The 27,504-nt window shown below is 44.2% G+C and overlaps 1 protein-coding gene across 1 annotated transcript in view; it reads right to left on the reverse strand.

Moving 5' to 3' along the window:
* The window catches only part of CNTLN (centlein), a 1,560,264-nt gene that overhangs the window by 537,681 nt on the left and 995,079 nt on the right, over nt 1-27,504 (reverse strand). The window contains exons 18-19 of the mRNA XM_086961469.1: nt 18,372-18,462; nt 17,581-17,798 (exon numbers count right to left, since the gene is read on the reverse strand). Of these exons, the coding sequence (XP_086817595.1) occupies nt 17,581-17,798; nt 18,372-18,462 (309 nt within the window). The remainder of the gene's footprint in view (nt 1-17,580; nt 17,799-18,371; nt 18,463-27,504) is intronic.

Consider the following 27,504-nt stretch of genomic DNA (forward strand, 5'->3'; position numbering starts at 1 on the left):
GTTCATGTATTTAATTTAATCATTTATTCATTTAAAAATATTTGATTCCAGTAATGTTTAAACTGTGAGACCGTGTACCACTGAGTCTGTCTTCTACCCCGTTTGTAGTTTCATGAATTGTAGTCATTGGTATTTTTTGGTCCTTCCTCAGTTTCCACCACTATTCTTGAGCACTTTTTTATAAAATGGTGATTGTGTTTGTATGTGGCTGGCTATCGAAGAAGACCATCTGGTCGAAACGCGTCAAGCCAATAAACGCAAATTCTACACGGACCCTGGTGTGCGAGTCTTTTTGTGGTTCCTGTGAGACGTACTTGCTGTGGGAGCCCTTTCACACATATATATATATATATCAAAATAGTTGCTGAAATAATTAGGTCTACTCCATTTTCCACTCATTCTTTGCTGTCTCAATCATAAATAACATCAAATACAAACTTCAAGAAAATAGCTCATGAATGAAAAGCACACTTGAAAATAAGGGAGTTAATAAAATATAAAAGAGTGTCTGCTTTATATTTTTTCAAACGCAAAGAGCACTTTTTGCATTACCCGTCTGTCACAAAGTGCGTGATACAACAGCGCTCAGTTTCCATCAACCCTCTTTTGCAACCCACTCAACTCTCATGCAATGTGAACAAGCAACGATCTCTTAGCTTTATGGGCCCATGTGTTTCTAATTAGAGTGAATTAGAAACACATGGCCCCATAAAGATAAGAAAGTGCTTTGCGACAGCAGCAAAGCTGGTGGCCCAGTCGAATCGGAGACGAAAAGGCGTCAACAAAAAACCCTAATTTCCAATGACAGGCCACAGTTTAGCATAAACGGCGACACCAGCCAATGGAAATGAGGGGCGGGGCTTAAAGCCCTTTTCTGAAAACCCTCTCTCGCAAAATTTCTCGCCAGCGAGCAGCGCATGCGCTGCAACGCACGCAAGGCCTAACCATATTCTTCCTCCAAGCTGATTAAGTCTGGAGGTAATTAAAAGGAGGCAGACAGGTGTTCCATAAATAATGTATGGTGCATCACAGTTTGGTAAGACTTTATTCCCCATTCGTCCTATAAAAACCTATTCAGAGTGATCTAGGCACCTCTTATTTTGCACTTTCCAAAAGGGCCCAAGGGAGTTTTTTATCTACTAAGATCCTAAAACATGGATACCATTTCAGAACTTCCCATATGTGCCCATCTAGCTTCCATGGTCTGTTTTTAATTTTTCTTAGTTTTACATTTATGACTTTGATCTTACAGTAATGTATTTCCAATTAATTTACATTACAACAAATCACCAGTACCTACTGTCCACTGTATATATATATAGGAAAATGACTGTTTTTTCATTTTGAAATGGAGAGGTAGTTTTGGGGAATTAAGCAATGACAATAACCAAGTGCTATGTTGTAAATAGCGGTCAGGAAAACTTTAAGCAGTGATTAGAGTAGATCTCCAATTCAAGAGACTTGACTCTCCTCTTTTAAGGAGAGCACTGCTACTTTAAGAAAAATATGTTTTTTTATGTAAAATAAAAAAAGACATGGCAATATTGTACTACATCATGGTCTTTGGTCTACATTTGTCACCTCACCCTTTAGACCCCTCTACTTTGGGATGATAATTATTATCTGGAGGCTTTGAAATTATTTGCTTTCCGCCACCATGTACCTGGTCATATTCATTTAGTAATTCTGTCCCATCATCAATCTAATAGGAGTATTTTCTTTGGTATTTTCTCCATCCACATTAATTGTTCTATGGATCTCATATTGCTGTCATGTGACTATGTTTAACTTCGTACTTATAAGTATCAATTTTGGCATGTATGTATCGCAGTATACCTTGATTTTATATCTTTTTTTCTAAATACAATAAAATACTTGAAAAAAAGTATGTTCATTGTCCTCTAAAACTGGTGGATAACCTATCAGTTTAATTTCACTGTTAGAGCACAATAAAAAATATCTTGAAGTTAACTGAGCTGCGGACTGCAAGGTTACGCAATATGTGCGGCAATCCTTTACATACCACCATTAACAATCCTGAGGCTTTACTCATTGCTCGTCTCATTCTCAAGGTGTTTCAATATGAAGAATACTTCTGGCAGTAAACCTTACGCACATTGCAGAAAATGGGCGGCAGCGCTAGCGAAGAATACCTTTGCTGCCAGGCAGAGATTTGACTGTGCTCATGCAGTCAAACAAATTAGATGGAGACATTGGGCGCTACCTCTGAGATTTGAGAATGGTAAATAAGGCCTGTTCCAAAGTATGTCATGTTGGGTATGATAGTGGAAGCAAATGAGTCACACAAATACCGATTATTTTTGTCCTTGCCTTAATGGTGGACTAGAGGGACAGGTCAATGAAATGGGTGTACCTTGTTGCCCCTACTTACCAGGATCAATAGATAGCAACTGTGGATTGCTGCATGGATAGTGTGAAAAAGGTTCACAAAAAAGGAGAGTGTCAACAAAAAGTGCTTTAAATCTGGGGAACGTGGAAGAACCCCCTTAAGGAGACTGGGATGTCAGAGTGCAGTACAATGCAAAAGCAGGATGCAGTTCACTCGCAGTTTATGAGAACAGGTGACTGTGACACTTAACTGTCTAGATTAATTTTACTATATTGGGATATTATACCAAGGAGATTTCACATCGGTTAGCAAATAGGCTACACATCATTTTTCACATCATTTTACAGGCTATCTGACCTTCATTTTTCATATCTATATAAAGTTAAAAGAATAAAATATTTCATAAAAGAAAAATAATTTAAAAAATAAATAAATCTATGCAACGTCTAACCCACACTACTAACACATTCTTACAACTGATTCTAATTTGAAAAATGAACGCACAAGTCCGGTTCTCATCACGTGTTAAGAAGGATAAAAGTTGTACAGATTTAGTTCAGGCACCTCACATTATTAAATACAGCACAGACCTCTTTTTAGACGCTTGCCTTGGGATATAGTTTCTAAACTCCACACTAACAAACGCAACTAACTCCTGGATGTGATGCAATGCGAAAGTGAATATGACATTTAAATGCTCTCATTGTCAAATTAGCAATCCTAGGAATGACTCACATCGAGAAAATAATGCATACAGTATGGTTAAAGCAAGATCACAGAGGGTGCTTCCTGCAAGTAAAATATTTACTCAGCCACAATTGCCAAATCTTCAACATTCAAACTTCGAGGCATAGAATTAACTCTAACAAAGTACCCCTGAGGTTGTGCAGATCAGCAGCTAGCGCCGTACACATTCTCAATACCCATCTGGCTTTTTACCTAAGGCAGAACCCTAAGACAATTGTAGTGTGAATAGCCTGCAAGGCACTTGGTGGCTCTATCCCTTATTTCTACATTCCATCCACCTTTTCGTCTTCTAAAGATGAAAACTAACCTCATCCTTTTGTGAGCAGGTGAACCTGTGACTCACTGCATGCCTTTCAAACAAGTTAACCACAAGACTATATGGATATGAGGAATGGTCTTAAAAAGATACCCTAAACACGATGCCCATTAAAACAACTAGACTGAACCAGACCCATAAACACCTAGGACACCTGAATGCAAACCTTCTGGACTTGAAGTAGCGATATAGGATTGACATGTCTGGACTCAACTCTCCTAGCATACATGAGCTACATATGGGGTGGAAGAGAGGCTTATGTGCAGATGTGCATATGAAGCAGCACGTAGCAGTGAGATGATCCAATGTATGTTTTGTGGTGGCCACTCCATGTTTGACACCGAATCACACACTGATATTGTATTATAGCAAAATAATGTTTATGATAGTTTAATACAATGTACACAAGCCCTTTTTAATACTGTGATTGCTTCATGTATTCTTCGGTACATGATTCTTTCTATTAATACACATTAAGCACTTTCATTTTTGGACTACATAACCAATTAGCCAGGTCCAAGAAACAAGTCGCTGCTGATAAGCACAGATATTTTTGCCAGATTGGGATCATACTCCACCCAGTAAGCATAGTCCCAGCATAGTCCTTTTCATGATGCTCCACTGCATTTCCAATAAAAGTCGTATCACTGGGCAGAAAAGGTGCAAACTAAGCAAAGATAGGTAAGCAGCATTGTAAATTTGATAGGTTGTTTGATGGTCAGAAGTAATTTAAAACATAATAAATAATCCTTTGGTATCCGCTATTCAGCTTACCAACATAATAGGGGTTGAGGTTGGAAACGTGGTGGACAAAAGCAGCAAACGGCAAATATTTATAAAAACTGTCTGCTAAAAGTGTGAGGAATCGCCATGATGCTCTGTTACAAAGAAGGAGGGAAGTGATCTTAAAGGCAGATGTATGTTTTCTTGGTTTTGGCGCAGTGCATGGTAATGAGCAGAGGTGAACTGCATCAGAACTTGCAAAGTTGTTGTTAGTCCTGCTTGTCGTCCTTAAAGTGATCTTCCCCCAAACTCTTTGCCTGCGTACCTCCTCGTTTTGCTGTATCTTTTTGTTGGCCTTGGGACTCTGAGTACTTTACCTCTGCTGATCAATGCTAAAGTGCAAGTGTTTCTCCCCTAAACATGGTAACATTGGTGTATACCCAATAAGCATATTTATTTTCCTGGTAAGTGCCTTGTAAAGTGGTTTAGCATATACCCAGGGCCTGTAAACTAAATGGAAAAACAACAGTTGATGGACTGAATGCAGAACAATGTCATACATTCACCCCAGCACAGAGATCTGGGCCTAAATCCATTGTTTTTTTGCTCACCATGCCATTCCAGTTTGAACAGAACCATATGCAAATCAGTCTTGACCCTGTGTCCCAATGGGAACAGTCCAGCCCGAACTAACAAGCCAGGTCCTCCCTGGGCTGGAAACAAGCATCCTAGTACCGGTTTCGGGATTTCAGCCCTCATCAGCCAGGATCGCTTGATTCCAGTGGCATGGAGAGCACGGGACTCACGTCTGAGCATACCCATCCCACTCTGGGTGACAAATGCAAAAACAATAGTTGATGGACTGAATGAAGAACAATGTCCTACATTCACCCCAGTACAGAGATCTGGGCCTAAATCCATCTAAACTAAATGGAGCACTGATTGTGCCAACCACACAAGTAGCTTTTAAAACCGGTCTCAGACCTGCCACTTCGACTTGGCATTTAAAACTCTTTGCCAAGCCTTAAGCTCGCCTTTTATTACACCTAAGTCACCCCTAAGGTAGGTCCTAGATAGCCCTTAAGGCAGGGTGCTGTGTAAGTAAAAGGTAGGATATGTACTTTTAAGTTTTGCATGTCCTGGTATTGACAAACATCCAAATTTGTTTTTCACTACTGTGAGGCCTACTTCTCTCAAAGGTTAACATTGGGAATTCCCTAATATAGTTTTACGCTGTAATTCCTGATTAGAAAGGAGTCGCTGTATCATGTTTTATATCATTGGGATGGTAGTGATAAATCCTCTCCATTAGTAAAAAAAAGTTGGATTCAACATTACTATTTTCGAAATACGAATTTTAGAAAGTGTGCCTGCAGCCTGTCTCCAATACTCACCTGGGAGGGTGATGGGTTCACTTTGTGCACTCCATCTAGACAGCCACGAACACAGGACGGTTAGTTGTGTCTGAGCCATATCTGCATTCTGCTTGGCCTTTCTGAGCAGGAAGGAAGGGAGGAGACAACACTTGCAACTGACTAAGTAGTGTCCTGACCCACGCAAAGGGATGATTAACCCCTACTGATAATTTGGAGCCAGATCTGGGAAGAAAGGACCTTTGCGCACTTCAAAGACCCTTCTTTGAAGTCATCCTCACTTCAAAGGCACAACTAGGTATAAGTATTTGGTCTCTGACACCACCAAGATAGTACACTACCAGACCTGTGAAGGACTCTACCATGTAGAAGATTTGCTGTCCTGGCCTAAGGACTGCCACTCTGCTGGGCTGCTGCTCTGGAAGAACTCCTTTTCTGCTCTGATGTGCCACGCTGTCCTGCTGAGGAAAGGACTGGACCCATATAAATTTAACCCAGAGTGATTCCAAGGGATTGCTGGCTTGCACCCGTTCGGAAGTCTCAGGGCTGGTAAAGACTTCCTACAACCCTGCAACAGCACCTGAACTCTGCCATCTGTGAGTCCTGCCTTGTCAAGGGGTGCCAATCCAGTCCTGGGCCCTTGGAAATAACTGTTCTGTGCTGATCCAGAAGAATACATGCATTGACAACTTTGTAACAATCAGAACCGGCATTATACCCCTTCGATGCCAATGCAACTGTTGCTCGGCTACATCACTTTGACGGACTACGCAGCTCGAGAAAACATAGTAAAAATAAGGACCAAACTGAGGTTCCCTTGGGGCATCACAAAAGGAGTTGGAGGAACAAATGTTGCAAACTTTTCTAAAAACCTAGCCACAACGAAAGAGTGAGGGTTGGTCCAGAAGCCACAAAAAATCCAGGATGGCTGACAAGTAACTATTAACAGTTCCCAGAGCAGGTCCTTGCCGGCTAAAGAGAGAAAAAACAACAAAACCTCAACACAGGATCAAGATAGCGTGAAGAACGCCAAGCCATACATTTATTCCAACAGCAGACGTACACAGTTTTAGTAGAGGGACGCCTGGCTGCCAAGATGGCATCACAAAGTACGGGAGAGAAATTAAAACCCTAAACTGTTGCAGCTCAATCTCCATGCATGAAGGTGGAGTATGTGCAGGTTCAGGTGCAGGGCCCTGCCCTGTTGTTGAGATAGAATATCTTCTCAAAGAGGCAGCCTGACCAGAGGACAGATGCTCATGCTCAGGAGATCTGAAAACTGGACTCTTCATGTACAAACTAATGCCACTAGGATGAATAGGGCCTACCAATTCCTTAACTTCATCAGAACTCGGGGCAGTAGTGGTATAGGCGGAAAGGTGTATAGGAGACCCCACTCTCACTCAAGACTGAATGTGTCTACGAGCGAGCGCCACTTTGAGAAGTCAAGCGTGCTGAATTGCTGACATTTGGCGTGCCAGGCAGTGGCAAATGGAACTAGCCAAGGTGTCCCCCCTCCCCTGTCCCCCTCCCAATCTCGAAAGAGATCTTGCACCACCCCTGCGGGTAGATTCCATTCATGATTCGCAAGGTATCGACTGCTGAGTTTGTCCACCCTGGCATTTGGAGATCTGGTCAGGTATTGTTCCAGCCATATCCAGAGGCGCAGAGCCTCCTAACACTTGGTCCACAACACCACCACACCCTGTTTGTAGCAATATCACATAGCGGAGATGATGTCCTAGAATGCCTGTGCGACCCTTCCTTTGATGAAGGGAAGGAAGTTTTTCAACACCAAGTGAACTGCCCTCAACTCCAACAAACTGATGTGGAGCTGAAACTCCGCCAGAGACGAAATTCCTTAGATCTCCTCTCTCCCAGATGGCAAAGCCATCTAGGAGTGACGCGTCTGTCCACTGTGAACTTTGGATGAGCTCTGATGACTGGACCAGGTCAGAGAGATGCCCCTGATCCTACACCCACTGGGACTTCAGATCCTACTGCACAGCCAGAATGTGCTAACGGATATGAGTCACCGGCAGGATTCAGAAGGCCATGAGATCCAGCAGCCTCAAAGTAAATCTCATCAAAATCCAGCAGAGAGGCGGAAACATTGTAATCATAGCCTGACTATCCCAGACTCGCTGCTCCAGAGGACAAGTGCGTCAAGAATGGATCAGATGAAAGAGAGCATCTGACAGAGTCAGGAGTTACTTCGGCACGTTGACACTGAACCCCAACTAATGCAGGAAGTTGATGATAGCCTGGAGGTAGGTGACGGCCGCCTGGGGCGAGCCCACCTCAAACAGCCAATCTTCGTGATAGGGGAAGACTAGAACCTCTAAACTCGACAGATGGGCTGCAACCATTGCAATCACTTAAATGGACACATGAGGGGCACTGGGGAGGCCAAAGGGGAGCACAGTGAACCGAAAATGCTAATGCCCCACTACTAACTACAGAAAGTGCCCGAGGGCCAATAGGATGGAGATTTTGAAAAATGCTTCCTGCATGTCCAGCGGTACCATCCAGGTTCCAGGACAGCCAGGATCTGAGCCAATGTGAGCATCTTGAACTTCTCTTTTTTCAGGAAGTAGTTGAAAGGGTGCAGGTCTAGCATAGGGCAGAGGCCTCTGTCCTCCTTCAGCACAGAAAGTGCGGGAATAACAACCACACGCTACTTCTGATGCGGGTACTCTATCGATAATTCTTTTGATCAAAAGAGGTTGCATTTCTTCTAAAGCAAACCGAATTGATCTTCTGTAGGCCGTTCTTGGTATGGTGCAAGGGGTGGAGGTGGTCACAATAATGGTAGGGTATAACCATTCTGGATGATCTGTAGCACCCACTTCTCCGATGTTATCGCTTACCATTGGGGCAGGTGGTACCTGACTCTGCCATCAATGGAATGTCTATGCTGGATGGAGGGTACACTGAAGAGGTTTTGAGGCTGTGGCAGTCGGAGGAGCATTGGACTGGGCAGCATGCTGGGACAGGTTCCTGAATCTTTTCAGGGCTTTCTGGCCCCATCCTTGAAAGGGCTGGACAAGCTGCTGAACAAGGTGTGGTTGGTATTGTGGGCACCCAAAATTAACCCTTACATGTCTACTGTAGTGGCAAAAGGACTGCTGCTGTGAATGGTTCTAGAGGAAATAGCCAAGGGTCTGGCAGTAACCATGCTTTTGCAAAAGCACTCAAGCAGTGCATTGCCTTGTCGCCAATTAGGTGGGAGCCACTGAAGGTCATGTGAATCAGTTAAGATTGGACATCTCATGAGAACCCAGTGGACCATAACCAGACGTGGTGACGTAGCACCACTGTCGAAGCCAAGGCTCTACTGAGGGAGTCCAAAGGGTCCAGTCAGCACCAGATGGCGAACTTTGTTGCATCCCTGCCATTCACCAGAGCTTAGTGGATGATGATGCGACCTTCCTCTGGCAACATGGGTAGCAGCTGAGCAACTGAATTCCACTATTCGCCCCAAGAGGCATGTAGAGGAGTCCAGCCTCTTGGGTTACAAATTAAGTGGTGTGGTAGGGAGAGTGTAGGAAAGTGCCTTCTTTGTATGGTCACCTCCCACTATTTGCTCCAATGCTGATGGGTAATGGATGGAGAAAGTGCACTGGAGTCTACTGCCCAGGCCCCAGTGCCAGTGCTCTCTCCCTAAAAATGATGTGTTTGAATTGGTAACCCCAACTGGCAAGGACTTTCACCCCGTTATACGTCCCTTGTATATGGTACCACTCGTACCCAGTGCATTGGGGTTAAAGGAGTTACCAGGGCCTGAATCAATGTTTATGTCACCCTGAGTGACCTAAACTACTGACAGGAGGCCTGTCAATGCAGAGTGCAGGTGCAGTGCAAACTGCTTGAACTCAACTTTGTCCTCACCGTGTATGGCAAAGTCAATGCACTATTTTTATTTTTGATTAATGCTAGTCAATCTTTGGGAAGGCATCCTACGCCCAGGAGGCAGGAACATGTAAGTGTAAACTTATATGCCCCTATATGGGCCTTTACTATTAAAAGACACTTGAAGTTATAGGCAGTCCATAGGATAACATGGGCTGGCACACGGGTAAAGCAGAGGTTGGCAGCTCCATAATGGTATCACCTAAATATGTTGTGTTTGGTATCAAACGACGTGCCTCATCACCCCTGAGACGAATCTCATGCTGAGGATGATGTGGCATTCACCCCAAGTGGCTACCTTAGAGGTTAAAAACTCGAGAGATCTTACAGGCGTAAGGTGTGGCTCTTGAGCACGCCAAAGTCAAACTTAAAAAAAGTGTCAACACATCCTTACTCCATAAAGTGATGAAAGTTTATGTTGCCATTCATTTATTCCAAATTTTCATTTATCCAAACAGAAGGAAATAGGTTATTCCAATTTAATTCTTTGTTGCACTAATATGCCGTAAATCATAGCATATCAATCGAAGACATCCTCCTTCAATACAGTGCATATTGACCCCAATGCATTTCGAGTCTAGCTTGGCTCTTCTTCAGGGGTTAAATGTCTAAGGAAACCAACAAACAGGAAAAAGCTATTTGTAAATTCAGGGCCCGAAGCTAACGTCACTATGTCAAGAAAAAGGTTAGAAGAGGGTGCATAAATGAAGTGATGGGTTAAAAGGAAGAGAACACAGTGGAAATCACAATGCTACACGGATGCGGAATATAAATCGAGGTGGTGATGTTAATATCAGGGATGGACAAGCGGCATAACTTATGAAGGTGTAACTGTGATAACAAACACGAATATGTGAACCGGAATCTTAAGTTCGGGGTGAAAAAGTGTGCTACCCATAGAAAAATAATCGTCTTATCGGGTGAATAAGTCATGATATAATAAAAATTAACAAGCCGTTCGGAGGTGGTAACTGTGAAAATAAACACGAACGTGTGGACCGGAATCTTGAGTGCGGGGTAAAACGTGTGCTACCCATAAAAAATAATAACAACCGTCTAATCAGGTGAATGGTATATGGAAAGAAATTAGTGAAAAAAGATTGGCAAGCCGTTCAAATGTGGTAAAAGAAACATACGAATAGGGAGAACAAGGTGCATTGAACTTAAGACTCACCGAAGCACCGCGTACAAAACTAACAGGACGCCATGGGACAAGCCCGGATCCAGGAAGCGTGAGGAAACACTGCGTGAAGTGCGTGAGTATAGAAATAGGACTCGAAACCGGAAGAGAACATCCGTGTGAAGAACAACACAGATGACTGGCACAAATGAAAACGGACAAAAGCCGTCCCGGAAACAAACCAAAGAGGTGACATAAGAAATGTACAAGAATACATTATGAACAATGTAATATGGTCAACGGACTAAAAAAGTGACATAGTGAATAAACAAAAATACACTGTGAATAATTTAATTTGGTAAGCACTGGAACATATGTTAACATTACGTTGCATGGTTAAAACAGGTAAAGAAAAAGCGTATGGAGAGAGACAAAAAAGTATTGAAGTGTAGCATAGTAAATGGGGCTATATACCCACGAAGAAAAAGGGCAAGAGAAGAAGGGAATTCGAGGCAAACTGGGACCCGGGGAAACTAGACATATCGAAAGTCATAAGAGGAATTTAAAGGAAAACATGTGAAACAGGGGGAACAAGGGAAACATGTAGACGATAAAAAAAATATGAACAAATTTGTGAAAACGTGGATAGAGAAAAAAAGAAAATTGAGAACAAAAGATGATGGGAAGATGGAAGAGATAGAAAAAGAGATATAAAAAGGCTGCCAGAAGATGGAAACAAATCAGAGAGTGACCAATAAGTTAAAGAAAACTACTGTATTCCATTCTTTCATTAAGTTCTTTTGGATGCATGGAATGCATTTTGTGAATCCAAAATAGTTCTCTTTGTAGAAGAAATTTCTTTGGATCAATACCTGTGGGTTTTCTAACAACTTGATTTGGCTGAGGTTATGACCTTGTTGAATGTAGTGAGCTGCTTAACTGGATTTCAAGTTTTTGGTACGAATATTGCTGCGGTGCTCAGTTAATCTGACTTTGATTTTTTGTTCAGTTTTTCCCACATATGGGAGGCCACAAGGGCATTTCAACAGGTAAACCACATTTCTGGTGTCACAAGTCGCATTTACTTTCAGTTTAATCGGAGTCCCTTGTGTGGGATGAGATGCCACATTTCCTGGGTTGATGCTGTGGCAGTTAGAACAATTGTAGCAAGGAATTGTACCTTTAGAACTTGTAGATGTTTGTTGTGGTGATTTCAACATTTGTTAAAGATTCTTAGATCGCTGGTATGAAAAAATGGGATGTTGCTCAAAAATCTTATTGAAGTCAGGTTCAAGTTGTAAAATTTGCCAGTGCTGTTTGATAATATGTTTGATCCATTTACTGTCAGTTGAGAATTTAGATATGATCACACTGCGTTTTTCAGATGAACTTACAATTGCTTTAGATTTCAACAGGTCATTTCGCTTTATTTTTGATGCTCTCTCACTTTCTGCTTTCAAAGTGTCACAAGGGTACACTCTGTTGCGAAATTTGTCTAAAATAAGTTTACTGTCATGATTGCATATGCAGGAGCTGCACAATTACCCATAGCTACTCCGGATAATTGAATGTAGAATTTTTTGTCAAATGTAAAGTAACTATGCAGTAAAGTGAATTGCAAAAGTTCCATCAAGAAAAGTTGAAGATCAGGTGGTTTGCAGTAATGCTGTTTCTACTGCTTGAAGACCCAAATTATGGGGTATTGATGTATAAAGTGAGTTCATATCGATAGCACATAAAAGTACTGGTGTGGTTTGATCGAAGGTCAGAGCTTGGAGTTTTATCAAAAAGTCGGTGGTATCTTGCAAGAAACTCAGCATCTGTTTGACTGACATTTGCAAATGTCTATCTAAATAGGTTTCAATGGGTTCGTGAATTGAATTACACGTACCGTACTTACAATTGGTCTGAATGGAGGTTTATGAGGGTTTTTATGTACCTTAGAGGTTACCCACCTTTTTGGCCCAGCCTTTCCTGTGCTCTGGCTTCCAGCCCGTGGCTGCTGCTGACAAGCCAGGAATCTGACCCCCTGCCAGGAGGTGTGAACTCTCCCAGGAATCAGATAGAATGGCCTGGGTGGGAAGGAGGTCACACCTCCCACACTGACAGGATGGCTAGTGAAGTGGAACATCAAGGTGGTGCGCTTCAAAGGCTGTACCACCTTTGATATGGAACCAAGATGCCTCTCAAAGGAGTTAACAGCCCTCCTTCTCCCTCCAGGTGTATCTCCACCTGGGTAGGTTAGGAAAATTAGGTATTTAGGAAGTGTACAACCCAAGAAAGGCTAGCCACGCCCCTAGGGTGGGCTACCTGGTCTGCCATTTTTAAAAGTGGTAGAATAGTGGGTTCTGGGTAGAAAGGTTGACCTGCACCCCCCGATGTGGTCCCCTTAGGGGCAGATTACGGGATGGAGGTAGTAGTCCATTGGCCACTTGCACCCACACACCTAACGTCCCTTCATCTAGGATTTAAGGGCTACCCCGGAACCAGAACCTCAGTCCTGATCTGACTTGCAACAAGGACAAAAGAAGAGACCAGAGTCTGTGACAACAGGAGATGCACAAATCAAAGGCGTGATACTTTGCACCTTCCTGGAATTGCATGACTGCGACTTGTTCAGGACCAAAGCTCGGTTCTTCCAGACAGAGGGACCCCTTTGAGAGCCAACAGCATCACCAGACTCCCCCGGACAAGTGGCACTAGTCCCCTGTACACCACAGGTAAAACCTATGTACCGGAACCAAAGAAAGCTAGCCACTGGGCCTTCTGAGTGATCACCGAGAAGTAGATGGTCCAGTGCACTGTGGGAAACATAGTCCTGACCTTCGCAAAGTTTCAGGTGGCTACTGTGTTCCCCCATACCTCCAGACGTTAAATTAACTTTCTGCTGTGCTTACCACTGCCAAGGCTTGTTAGTCCACCCCTTTACTCAACGTTGCACCTCCAAGTGAACTCCGCAAAACCTTCATCCGACATCAGTAGCAGCTTTGTTGTTGACTTTTTGTACCATGTTCCCCATCTGCACAATGTAAGCTGAAAAACAAGCTCTCCTGGGGCTCCCGCTTCAGCACCAAGGACAACTCTTCCCCATGGCTTCTCGAGCCAGTTAAAATCGAACTGACCGTCGTCGCTTGGTCCTGTGACTCACAACACCTTTACACTCGTTGGGTTCTACGCAACAAGACCTGCATGTGAACGATTGTCAATACTGCTTTTTACCATTGACTGCAATAATAAGGTTATGCAGTATTGTTTGTGCACTGATTTAATATTGCTTCTAAAATCCATCTCTCTGCTTACACTTATCTGATTTACTACGTTTTGGTGTCTAAAATTAAATAAAAGTCAGCTTGATTTTCATAAATTGGTGCTGGATTCCTTATGAGTCATGCCAATTACTTATCGTCCATGTTGGTACTCTGAAATGCTAAACACGTGTTCCTGTAGTAAAGCCGGACTGCCACTCTACCAGGAATGTGCTAAGCATTTATTATTCTGAATCCAAGGACCACCTTTGTGGTATTGTGAGAGTATTGCATGGTGAAGCCTAAACAGCATCACAACATATTACTCCACATTCTTATAGAACGCAATTGCATTGACCTTCGCTGTTTAGGCCTGAATAACCAGGTTCTCAGGGGAGAGGCTCTGCAACCAATAAAGACCTTGATGTTGATCACACAAACTCTATATTTCACAAGGCAGCCAGTAACATCTATGTTACTTAGTAAGGAGGGGTCTTGTTCCAATATCCTTTTGGAAACTATCCCTGTGCCTATGAGTGATACTTTCGTCAGGCCAACTTTCACATCAATGCTACTAATCAAAAATGTGTGAAGAAAACATTTAGGAAGTGCCTCACATAAGCAATCACCACAAGTTTTTTGGCTGTTATTCACCAACTTGCTCACTTTGTCATCATTAGCAGCTTTCCTATAAGCAGGCGAACCAACACCAAGACTGCATCAAAAAGTGCTGCTTGTGTGTGCCTTTGTAATGTATAGACTCAAAATAAACCTATCAGCCTCGATTAGTTCCTCGTAAAGAAAGAAAGACTCTATTCACCACCTCACAAAAAGCATTAAAAGTGAGTTAAGTGTGGCATCTAGCATGTCTTTACTCTATGCCCATATGCATGATCAAAACCAGATCCCAAGTTTAGACCATTTTAATGTGAACGGCCGACATATTTCAATGCCACACTGCAACTTACAGACAATTTCATCAGGGAATGGGGAAAAGTAAACACCCACTAAGAACTGTATCATAAGGCCCTCGGGTGAGCACTTACCAGTAGCTCATAGGGGAAAAGTATCTGGAAGCACAACTGTGGATGCCACCAGTACCAGCAACCAGTCTAATGGGTCACCCCTCAGGAGAGCGGAGCTGGGAAAGGAAGGCTGAGTCTCCCGGGGCGAGACACTACAGAGAAGCAATTATTTAGTGCCCAGGAGCCCCTGTGAAAGGTTTCGCTGATGCCCTAGGAGAATGTTGGTGAGGGCCTCTTTAAAGGGGAGCATGGGTTCAGATGAAGCCACCCCAGGTTGAAGCACCTCAGTCAAGACGTTAGTCTTGACCTCGACAACTGGCAGCTGGAGATCCTGAACATCTGCTACCTGGGCACCACGATGGCAAAGAATGTGCCTTCATCTGAAATCTGCCCCGATGGGCAACTATACCGACATCTGGGGAGGTTTCCAAGCCAATCGCATCAGCCAACTCCTCATACCAGTTGTCATAATCTTCAGGGTTCTTCAAGGGGCCCTACACATCTCAATCAACTACTTCGGGAAGATAGGGGTCAGATGGATAGTCAAGGGGATAGGATGGTCTGGAAGGTGCCAACAGTGATGTCGGGGAGTGCAGTCGGATTGGTGTCAGGAATGACAATTGGCTCATCATCAAGCAGGGATGGCCTAGGAAGGGGCAGAGTCAAGGTGGGCAGAGGCACCAGTGTCTGTGTCAATCCAGATCGGGGATGAATACAGAGGACCCCGCTGGCATAGAGAGTGAACACGCCAGCAGCGACACGGCTGTGGCACCTCTCAGGTCTGTGTGGCCCGAAGGCGCTCTAGAAAGAGTTAGTGGCAAAAAGATGGTATGCATGGTGCGTAGAATTGCTTCAATTGTACGAGCGTGGCTCCAGAAAACACGGGGTAACGTGGAGAGGCCCTTATGTCGGCTCCGCAGGTCGAGTGCAGGAGTGGGACAAGGAAGCACGTTGTTTGCAGGGCGAAGATGAAGAATGCTTCAACTTCTTTTCTTGTGCTTCTTCGACTTACCTGACTTAGATGAAGAATTCTTCAAGTGCGAAGACTAGCGTCCAGGAGAACGACTCCAAGGACAGCCCCATGAGTGGCCCCGGGAACAGGATGGAGCCTCACCTTGGGGTTTATCAACTTGCACTTCACGCAGGTGTAAAAATCATAACTTGCCCCCAGGCGCCAGAGACAAACCAAGTGGGGATCAGACACAGACATTTTCTGTTATATTCTCACAAGGTTTAAATCCCGTACTTTGGGGCATGTCCCTAGTACACTGGAAGCAATAGCTCAAAAAGGGTCAACATAAAGTAACAAAAGTGTGATCAAAAAGTGACAACAGTAGCTCTCCAGATCTGCGCTGTTGGTGGAGAACAAAAGGAACTGATGGCAGCACACCAGCGTGGCACCTATAAAGGTAACACAATATCACTTCCAAAACAGACAACGCTGATGTAGAGTCGGGCAACACCACCTACTGCCGTCAGGAGGTACTGTTCAAGGTTTTCCAGATCCAGTCTGATGTTTGAGTAGTATTCTAAGGTGAGGAATCTGTGGTTAGAAGTCACCACTGTCCCCAGTTTCTGCATCTGTAATTTTTGGTATTTCCATCTGATTTCCCAGAGTCCTGGTTTGCTATTCACTGGTCCTTGTTGTTGTGGGCTCAACCAGTTTTAGGTTCCTGGGTCTAGGGTCTCTTTTTTTATATTATCTTAACCTGTCACCTCCTTATTTTTCTTTTTGTATGGTCCATACTATCGGTTATTTTTAGTAAGCTGGATCAATCTGAAATTATGTTGAGCGATTCTGCAACAGTGCTGGGTGTTGCAGGGCTGTGCTGGCAGCTATGGGTTGCACTTCTAGTGTGTTTGTACAGTATAGAGCGGGTTGTGTGATCATGTGTGTTGTAGGTGATGCTGTGTTTGATTAATGGTTTTGTTGGTAGTTCATGTGGAGAAGTGGAGCAATTTCCATTACAATGCTTTCGTGGGTTGCACATTCCACAATTGCTGTGCAGATTAGTGCTTTTCTGTCAGAGGCGGGATTAGTGTTTGGGGTTTATCCATGGATGGCTTACCCTGGGGAGCAGCAAGCCCTGGCCCAAATCAGTATGTGTGGTGTGGTTTGCAGAGTGAGGGGTTTAGCTCAGCTCTGCTCTGAAGGAGGGTGTGGATCTTGCAACCAACAAGCCATACCCATGTGGGAGTGAAGTGGGCTATGGACCATCTGTGTGGGAGATATCGGATTGGAGATTTTAATCATTATGCCATCCACCTAACTGCATCAGCTGTGGTGATCTCATCTGCTATTTTTAGGATACATATACCCTTGTATTAAATAAAATGAACATAGCTTTGGTTTGATCTGCTGTGTGTGTTAGGATAATCATGCTACCCCGTTTCCAGTTACTTACGTCAGTCACATAATGATTCAAGAATATGAACCTATCTTTGTGACAGATTTTCAAGATATGAGCTCACCTAAGAATGTCAAAAACGACTTTCAAATTTCCCGAGTAGTCGCAGATAGCAGAAGTAACGTGATCCTAAGCAGTCCTCGACACCCCAAAACAAAACTCTCCCCAGTCTGAAATCAAGGGACTTTTTAACTATATTCAAGAAATCAAGTTAATACTTAATCACATTTTAAGGGCTGGAATTCATAACCATGCTCTTGAATCCTTTTGTTTTTGTTGCATCTTGTCAAGTGTGTGGAAAGGGCTTGGAACACATATGGAAGAGTCTTTTATAAATACTGAAATATAGTATGGAACTCACCTGTGCCATTTGTTTGCCAATTTGAAGTCTTTGGTTTGCTAGAGTCAATTCAGTTGCTAATTTCTGATTGGCTTTCTGAAACTCTTTGGCAGAGCATGATGCTGCCCTTTTTCCATTCTGTAGAACAGCTACCAGTTGTTGTAATGACACAATTCGCTCATGGAGTGAAGTGAAAGTGGATCCTTGCTTTTGGGCAAGACTTTTTCTCTTCTCTTTAACTAAAAAAATGAAAGACAGAATATATTTTATTTTGACAGCTTAGGAAATCAAAGTACTCAATTTAACAACACCTCAGGTAAAACAAGGGTGTGGTGTGGGTATGTGTACGAACTAAATCAACAAAAAAGTTTCTGATGCCATGCATTATATTGAACTAAACAGCTGTAACAAAACCTGATTTCACCAGAATAAATAGCCTTGAAGTTCCCATTTCAGTGTGGACAATCACTTTTGTATACCTTATCCATTGCCTAAGCCCTCTTTTTGCAAAAGGCTTTCTGGCTACTGCATGCACTACCCTTAGGTAGTCAAACTGGATGACAATAAGTGGTGTCATTTGTAAGCATAGTGTCTGGAAAGTGTCCTCTGGATCAGAAACTCTCTAACTTTAGTTACAGACCTCTTCTCTAATTATTTCTGGCCACAATCAGCCAGAGCATTGGTGTAATCAGTTCCATAGTAGAGGAAGTGCATTGATTCATTACATACCTAAGCTACATTGTTAGTTCCTATAGTCCGGCAGCACATCTGTAAGAGAATCCAAAAATAAAACATTGTGGGAATATTTGTACCTCTGCGGATAAAAGAAGAATTCAGTCTTTGCGTCGGATGCAGCTTCGCTTTTTGGGAGAGATGTTCTGTGAACTTGTCCTGCTTGGAGTTCTACGTGAATAAAACATTGTAATTATTAGTCAGTGCTGAAGGAATGGCAGTCTGAGAAAACAACTCTTCAATGATCACATCTCCTCTACTCCTTTTCAGAGCCAGTATTCTGAGTGAGCTCCTACCTGGGAAAGAGGCTGTCCACTTGTTGTCCATGGCAAGTAGATAGGCCATTGGCCGCACACGGAGACCCTGTTTAATCTCAGCCTTTACCACATATGTTCAGCAAATCACAACCACACTTTATGAAGAAGACTTTATGAAATTGCTCTCTTCCTGATCACATATTAAGCATTTTCCAGACTTCACTGTCGAACATTGCTCAATGCCAGAGACCAGTCTCAATAGGGCCTCAGCACCATCATCCCACTCCATACACTGTGCATTCGCCCATGCTCACCATGTCTTTGCTTCCCATACAGAGTCCTACTTGCCCACAATATATGACCAAAAAGAGGTACGATTTTTAGGAAACAACATTTTTAATTAAAAGAATGGTGATGCTATTGGAAATATCATAGAATATTTGACCCTGATGTCATCAAGTAGAAATTAATCGCATGTCACCAAGAATGGAGTCACACCTCATGAAGTCCCAGTGATGCTAAGAGTGCAGGGGCTGTTAGCGGATGAATCCCTGGCAAATTGTATTCAGGTGTATTCTATAGAGACAATGTATAGAGCTGTAGATGGGGTAACTGTGTGGCTGAGCAGAGCACACACTGAGGTGACATACTGCACCTTGCTGATATCTGCTTCTCGAGTCCCCCTTGTGGTGTTCTTGCCTTATGTCTGTGTATCAATGGAACACTGCCCACCCCCAGTGCTCGTTTCTTTGTCTTTGTCGTTTCTTTGTCTGGCCTGCTTGCCATGTGTGTTTTCTTTGCTCATCTACTTCTACCCCTTCTGCATCTCCCAGTTTCTAGCAGTTTTCCCTGGTTCACACCCTGTGCAGGCTTGAGACTGGATCACCATTCTGCTCCAGTTCAAGGCACATCTTTTACCGGGAGAGGCTGTGCTTGCTGCTGAACCCGTGGAACAGGAGCACAGGGGGATTAGTGCCCCAGACCAGCACTCCCCAATCTGTGATTCCTGGGTACCAATCACAGTAGGTACTCTTCGTCTGGCGGGTATTGCTTGCTGCAGTAGATAGCGCCCAACTGTTTAGTTACTTCTTTTAGCTATTTTAAATTCAATGATACCTTCCCTCACAGATCTTGAAAGAGCATACCAGTGGACCTTGACCCAGTCCCAATAGCCAAAGGAGTAACCATAGCAGCACACTGAGGCACATCAACAACTCCACCGAAGCACCTTAAGTCCTACAATGGCAGTAACTCTCTGCAAAAAACTATCTTCCACAGGCACCTGTCCTGCATCGACCACCTATAAGGCGTACTTCCATATACAAACTACCACAAATGGTCTATGATGATTTATTTAAGTATTTGTAGCACCAGCTGTGATCTCTCAATAAAATGAGATTATATTTAGTGATAAAAACTGGATTTATGATTTCTCATTACAATTCAAGTGTAAATGTAACTATCCAGGAACTGAATAGCAGGATAGGTCTTTGTCAAACTGTAGCATGAGTTTCTATAATACAACAGTACTGTGTAATCCTTTAATGTGCTATATTGTCCGAGCACCAGAGTAGGTCCCAGACCCAGCTCTCCCTTGTGCCGCCAGCCCCCGCCACTGCTTCACTAACTCTGCTGCACAGCTCATGTTGCGCTTGTTTGAGCTATTCTCCTTCCCTCAGCGTAACTCCTTTGTCCATTCTGTGCTGTTCTTTTTCTCCTTGCCTAATTCCTTGCCATTTATTGTGTTCTCTTTGTTCGTTTGGGTGCATCTTGCCCAGCGGTTGCACCACCGCGGGCAAAAGGCAAGCCCTTCTCCGCCCCTCTGCTCCTGAACTGCACCTTGTGCCGGAACCAATGTCTCCCAGCCATCTGCAGGTACGATGTCGCCATCCTCCGCACACTCATCAACGGATGACCCAGAAAACACTGCTTCAATGCTGCCCCGAACTTTATAGTAGGACCACTCTCCTGCACCAGATGCACCTTCTTCTGCACCAACATGACCACCAGCAAGCCGCAAAGCACCAAGCCAACCTCTTTCCACACCGCACAGAAGCGACCCACCAACTCCACTGCCTACTTCTCAACACCCGCTCTATGTGCAAGCATGCCACCGAACTACGGGACCTCATCGCCACCCTCACCCCAACATCATCTTCCTCATCAAGACCTGGTCCAACCTGCATTCGCCCCGGACATCGCCACAGCGATACCCAACTAACAAAATCACCCAATAGGACCACGCGAACAAGCTGAGCGGAGGAACAGCCCTCATCCACAAATAAACCATACAGTGCACCAACACCGATACTACCACCACCCCCAATGGTACACCTCAACTTCAGGCTCGATACTGACGACAAGACGACCATCAGAGGCACCGTTGCATACTGACCCCCGGGACCACGCTCCATCTTCTGCAACATCATGGCACCCTTAGCCCTGGACTCCAAGGGCTACATCTTCCTCTGTGACCTCAACTTCCACATTTATGACCCCAACAACAACACCACATACCTCCTTGACAGTATGAGCAGCCTCAGACTGACCCAGATCATCTGACACCCCACGAATACAGCAGGACATGATCTGGACCCCATCTTCACCTCCAACAACCACATCAAATACAGCCAAGTCAGAGAACTCACATGGACCAATGACTCAGTCTTCCACTTCAGCATCTCCAGCGCCCACACTGCCATTCTCAAGATGGCCAGCACCACCCACCACAACTTGAGCAAAATTTCAGAGACCAGCGGGACGGACGCCATCAACTACTCCAATCCAGCTGCCACCACCTACCTGGAACATGGAAATTAAGAACTTCAACACCTGGGTCACCAACTGTGCCAACAGCATCACCCCCATCAAGAGCAAAAAGCAGAGAAGTTCTTTCAAAATGGCCAGCTGGTACACCCAAGAACTAAGAACATCAAAACATGACAGCAAGCAGGTGGAGAGGAGATGCCGTGCCAGCAAAGACACCTCTGACAGGGCAGCCTTCAAGACCTCCCTCAAACTTTACTCCCGGGTGCTGAGGGCAACAAAGAAGACAGCCCTAGCCGCACGCATCAAAACCAGCGCAAACAGTAAGGACATTTTCAACATCATCAAGGAATTCTTTAACCTGGCTGCCAGCAAAAACAACATCTCACACTCACAAGAGACGGCGACAACCTTCACAACTTTTTCCATGACAAGATCCTAACCATCTACAGAAATTTCGAACCCCAACTTACACCTACGGACAGCTACAATAAATTTGCCTCCTCCGCAACGGACTACCTGGAACCACCTCTCCACCCACAGCAGGAAACCCCCTTTATCATGAAATCCATCCACTCAGGAGCTCCCACAGACCTATGCACACATCACATCTTCAACCTCAGAAACCAAAGGATCAGCCAGGAACTCGACACCTCAAACACCACAGCTACATTTCCAGATGCCTGGAAACATGCCAAAGTTCGAATACTACCGAAAAACCCTCCACCGACCCCAGCGAACTGAAAAACTACTGGCCTATCTCTCTGCTCCCACTGCCAGCCAAGGTACTGGAAAAGAAGAACAACATGCAATTCATGACACAACTGGAGCAGGACCAGCTACTCAACCCCTCCCAATCTGGCTTCTACAGCAATAATAGCACAAAGACTGCCCTGATTGCAGCCTTCTTGCCCAAGGAGAAACAGCAGCTGTGATAGTCCTCGACTTCTCAGCAACCTTCAACACCATATCCCACCACCCGCTGATCGAAAGACACCACCACATCGGCATCCAGGCAGACGCACTCAGAGGGATCCCCTCCTTCCTCACCGGAAGAGCACAAAAGATCCGTCTCCACCTTTCACCGCCTGAAGCTGACACAGACAAAACAGAAATTCTAATCTTCAGCAACAGCAACTCATGGAACAGCTCCTGGGGGCCATCAAACCTAGAACCAACACCCGCCGACCACGCCTGGAACCTCAGACTCATCATTGATAACAAGCTCACCATGAAATCTCAGATCAACACTGTCTCCTCCGGCTGCTTCTGACTCTGGGCATGCTATGTAAGATCTTCAAGTGGCTACCTCTACATGAGAGACGCGCCATGACACAGGCCCTCATCACTAGCTGAATGGACTATGGCAACGCTCTCTACCTAGGAATCACCACACACCTCCTACTGAGACTTCCACCCAAACAGAATGCTGCAGCCAGTCATCCTCGACCTCCCCGACTAATGGTAATGGTAATGTAGTTTCTTATATAGCGCACGTATCACCACAAAGGGTATCTCGGCGCTTGCTTTGGGAACCCGTCCTGATTTTTCCCTGTGGGATAGCCCAGCTGTGCTCCCCCAAGGTGAAAGCCAGGCATCCCGCCGCGGGGGCCGTAGTGGAGATTGAGCAAGCTATTGCCCAGAGTTGCAGAGCGTGAACCTCTGATTCAAGTAGGCACCAAAGCGAGAATTATCAGGTCCGTGGACATTTGGGCTCCAAACCCTGCCGCGTCGGGAATTGAACCCTGGTCCCGGGCCGATCTCTGCTTCTGGGTCTGCCTCCTCTAACCAGTGAGCCACACTTCTCCACTAATCTATATCACACCTCACCTCAGACAACTCCATTTGCTCCTCGTACAGAAGAGATGTCAATTCAAGCTACTGACCTACGCACACAATGCTCTACACAACCAAGTACCTGCTTACTTCACCACCACCTGAACTTCCACCAACCACCAAGAAGACTACACTCTGCCTCCTTATCACTTGCCTACACTCCTCGCATCTACTGAAGAAGAAGTGGAGGAAGTTCCTTCTCCTACATCACAGCAAACACCTGGAACAACCTCCCCAAACAGCTTTGGACCATCAATTCAATTTAGGAATTCTGAAGAGCCTCAAGACCTGGCTTTTTGATTGAGCCTTGTTGGTATCTGCAAGGGCCTGGATACCCTATCGAGTGATTAGCAGTGCTTTATAAATCCTGATTGAGTGATTGATAGACGCATGTTATAACAAAATGATATACAATATTTGCACTCCATTTGAAAACCAGTGTAGTCCTGCAAATGTCCACCAATGAATCCCACAATACAGCAGTGCATTTTAGCTTAGGGGTACAAGGAACAGGAGTGAAAAACGATTCTGCTAACAATCACAGCAGCGCACCTTTAAGTGACGCACAGATTACTTGTGAAATAGCCAGATTGGGGCGGGGATCACAGACATGAAGCTACATGCAATGCAGTACCAAGATCCAGAGCCTGGTGCCGGATTAGCAAATGTACTGGTGTAGTGCAGAGAGCAAGTACGGGTCAAGTATGACCGCACAAGGCAACGAGGATAAGTCAGAGTAAAACCAAAAAGAAAAGCACAAGATTTTGAGAAAACACAAGGATGGTGCAGGAAAGTGGGGAACTTGGAAGCAAAGCAGGGGCAGAAAGTAAATCAGAGAGCAAGAGATGTATATATTACCACTGACCAGCACTCAGCAGTGTGCCTGCTCTTTGTTCCCCACTCTTTTTCTGACCTCTTGACTTCAGCATCTGCACCTTCTGACTTCCCTGGTGTCTCTGGGGACCAGGAGGACGTAGTTCACACCTGAGCCACACCACGCCAAGCTTTGTGCTGGGGCTTGGAAAGCCAGCAGCTCTGCCGCATGCTTCCGACTTCTCATTAGCTGGGTACATGTAAATCTGCAGCTGATTGAACTGGTGTAGGTCAAGACTTATGGCACCCCAGTAGGTCATGCATGGCTTTGAATTCGTGTTTTCAGTGTGTCCAGGTAGAAATTGCGATGGCCACATCAAAAGCAATAGGACAGTCCTATCCCAAAAGTGATAGCCTGCCACATAAGGCAGTAGCGCTGTGAAGTTTGGAGAATGATATCTATAAATCCAGGGGTGAAACTGGGATAGTTAATTCAATGTCTCCAACCTCATCCCAACCAACTCATAGGATACTTCAGTTCTCCAGTTATCGGCCCATAAGTAGAAAATAGTTCAGCTACCACAAACTCACCTAACTTATAGAAATTAAGTAGCATCATTGACAGTATGCACTCCATTCGTCTCATTTAGTTTTTTAGTTGCAGGTTCGACTAAAATATATATTTAGAGAGAGATTTTTTTTAAGTGCTTTGTAAAGCACCCTTGGGTCTGTCTCATGGTGGCCATTTTACACCACAAAGTCTATGAGACTGGCCACCGCTTTGGAAGCTTTCTGCTGGTTAGTGATAAACGCTGAAGGAGGCAGATGTCCTCATATAAGATGGGATGGAGACACTGCCTTCTTAAATGGGGGACAAATAGGCCTGTAGAATGCTGGCAAGAAAGTGTCCTTAACCAGGAACGTGTAAGCATCCAGATCCGGTCAGGTTTTCAGTCAATCCAGTATTGGGGTGTGAGGGCACGGACTTGTCTTTCCTCTGCATTTGTTGCTACTACATTTAGGCTAACAGAACAACCTAGCAAGGTCTGAGAATGTACATTGAAGAAGAAAACAAGTTACTTACCTGTAACTTTGGTTCCCCTGTATTGGTAACTTTCATAAATTGTAATAACTAACAGGTGGGAGGAGGGTCCAAGGGAATATTTAAAGACCTAGGCACAGTTACAGCCCCCTAAATAGAACGTATAAACTACGAAAGAATAACTGTGGGTCTACGAGAAAGAATATATATCCAAATAGTCTATGTGTGTCTTAACTGGCTCCTAGTGTCCAACATGTATACTACCAAGGCATACAACAGGATATTACACTATGTGAAAGAATATCCATCAGTTACTCAAACGGTACCGCCCTTTCCATCATTTGGACCACTTCACAGAGTGGGGAGTCCATGTTGTTGCCACTTCACCGAGATCTGGTAGTGAAATGACTCCTCTGTTAGTTGCCAATATCACAAGCTTCACGTTAGATTTCTAGCCTTGTTCTTAGTCAGGCACAATATTGTTTATGCGACATATGGCCCTGATTGAATATATTTCCTATCAAAACGGGTCTTTTCTGCCATTACTAGAAGCTTATTTTTCGTCTAACAATGTTGCACATCGGGCGATACGGGTTATATATTACATTAGGTTGATTCACAATACCAACCTCCCGTTTATACACTCTTAAATAAAATCGGGCGAATCTATAGAACATATTTAACATTCTATTAGAAGTTCGGCCCGCGATCAAACTACGGAATAGAGGCATTCCGATATTCCAACTACATGTCCCATAGGCATCGGGGGCCCGCAAGTGTAGGCTTCACATGCTTATTGGACGCCTTATAGGAGATTATCACTTGGGAACTACACTCTCCAAGATCCTGCGTCGCGCTGTGGCGACGCAACCAAGGTCCAATCAGATCGCACTCCATGGTAAACAAAGATGGCCTCCCGGACTGTCCAGGTACCTCCCCAAACAGCCCGGTTGGCTGCGTGGAGTACCGACGGACAGGTGAGTGCCGGCACTATACCTCTGTATACCTATGTTTAGTCTATAGTTTTGCTCTCTATGGGTTCGCTGTGCTTCGGCTATGATACTATGACGTTCCGAAACCTTTCATTAAAACGCCGGTTTTACCAGTCAACCGAGTGCTTTTTTACTCAGATTATTTGCCCGCTTCAGCCCGAGTCAGTAATACACCTTTAGAGCGGACTCGTTAAGTACGCCGCATTTGGCTTCTAATGCGGTGTGTTCACTTCTACGAACATATGGACAATTTCTCTTGATGTCCGGCTCTCACTTAAGTTCGACATTTGTTTGTTACCAATGCTTGCTTTGTCGTGAACAGGACATATACCAATCTTTTGAGAAATATTGGGGTTGCCTTTTCAAATAAGGGAATCTAATAATCAGCTCTTGCACAAATGAATTCAGCCCTCTTTTGCAATAACGCCCCCAGCCTAGGATGGTATTAGGATGCACTGTTCTTTTATACGCAGTTGCTACATGACGAAGTTTAGATGTTATGAGGCTCGACAGTTCCAACTACGAGTAGACATTTTAAAGGCACTCGATAATTAGCTAGTGCTTTGGTTTGTAGGATTAATTGCTTCTGTTACCTACAGCATTTTTCCATGATTAGCTTGCTGTATTCCACATATGAACAGCTCTAATCGCGACTTTAGACTTTGAAGGAAGAGTCTATTTTAACACTATTTTAACACTGTTCAGCCGTCGCTCAATCATCACTGTTTTGCATATATCTCTCTAAATTACAGAGCGGTGCCCCACAATCCTGAGCTGTACCCGGGTGAGGAGAAGCACGATCCTCTTGCTTTCAAGGTGAGCTAGAGGCTATACATTATATTCAGATGGGTAGAGCTGAATTAACAGTAATGAGCCATTATCACAAGTCTGGCTCAAATGTATGATAACTTAACTAATGATAGTACTGTTATCTTTACTTCTTTGTCTGTCTAAGTTGTGTCTGTGTCTTGGTGTCTCCTACGTCTGGAAACATCCCCTCTACACAGGAGGACTGAAAGGATTGACCAGGTGATATCTTTATCATTTATTCTGTTCTTTCATTTTGTATGTAGTATAAAGCAGTAGCAAAGTCAATAGTGGTCCTGATGAAGCAGTAGATACCTGAGTGGATCATAATATCTGCAGAAACATATCATCCTGAAATATTAAGTCAGTAGCTATTTGCTAAACCTACTGATTCTTTGCACTCACATTGTTTTTAACTATTGGAAGTGGACGGCTATTGAATAAAGTGTAGTTTGCGTTCAACTCTCCAATTTTAAAGAGCACGTTTCTTTTTATTCACATTTTTTCACGCACTGCTTTCAGTTACCAACACATGCTAGCTGTTAACCTCTCGAGTCCCAATACACACTGGGTTAGTCATTTCACTACCAGATCTCGGTGAAGTGGCAACAACATGGACTCCCCACTCTGTGAAGTGGTCCAAATGATGGAAAGGGCGGTACAGTTTGAGTAACTGATGGATATTCTTTCACATAGTGTA

This window comes from Lissotriton vulgaris, chromosome 3_1 (assembly GCF_964263255.1).
Source record: "Lissotriton vulgaris chromosome 3_1, aLisVul1.2, whole genome shotgun sequence".
Classification (NCBI taxonomy): domain Eukaryota; kingdom Metazoa; phylum Chordata; class Amphibia; order Caudata; family Salamandridae; genus Lissotriton; species Lissotriton vulgaris.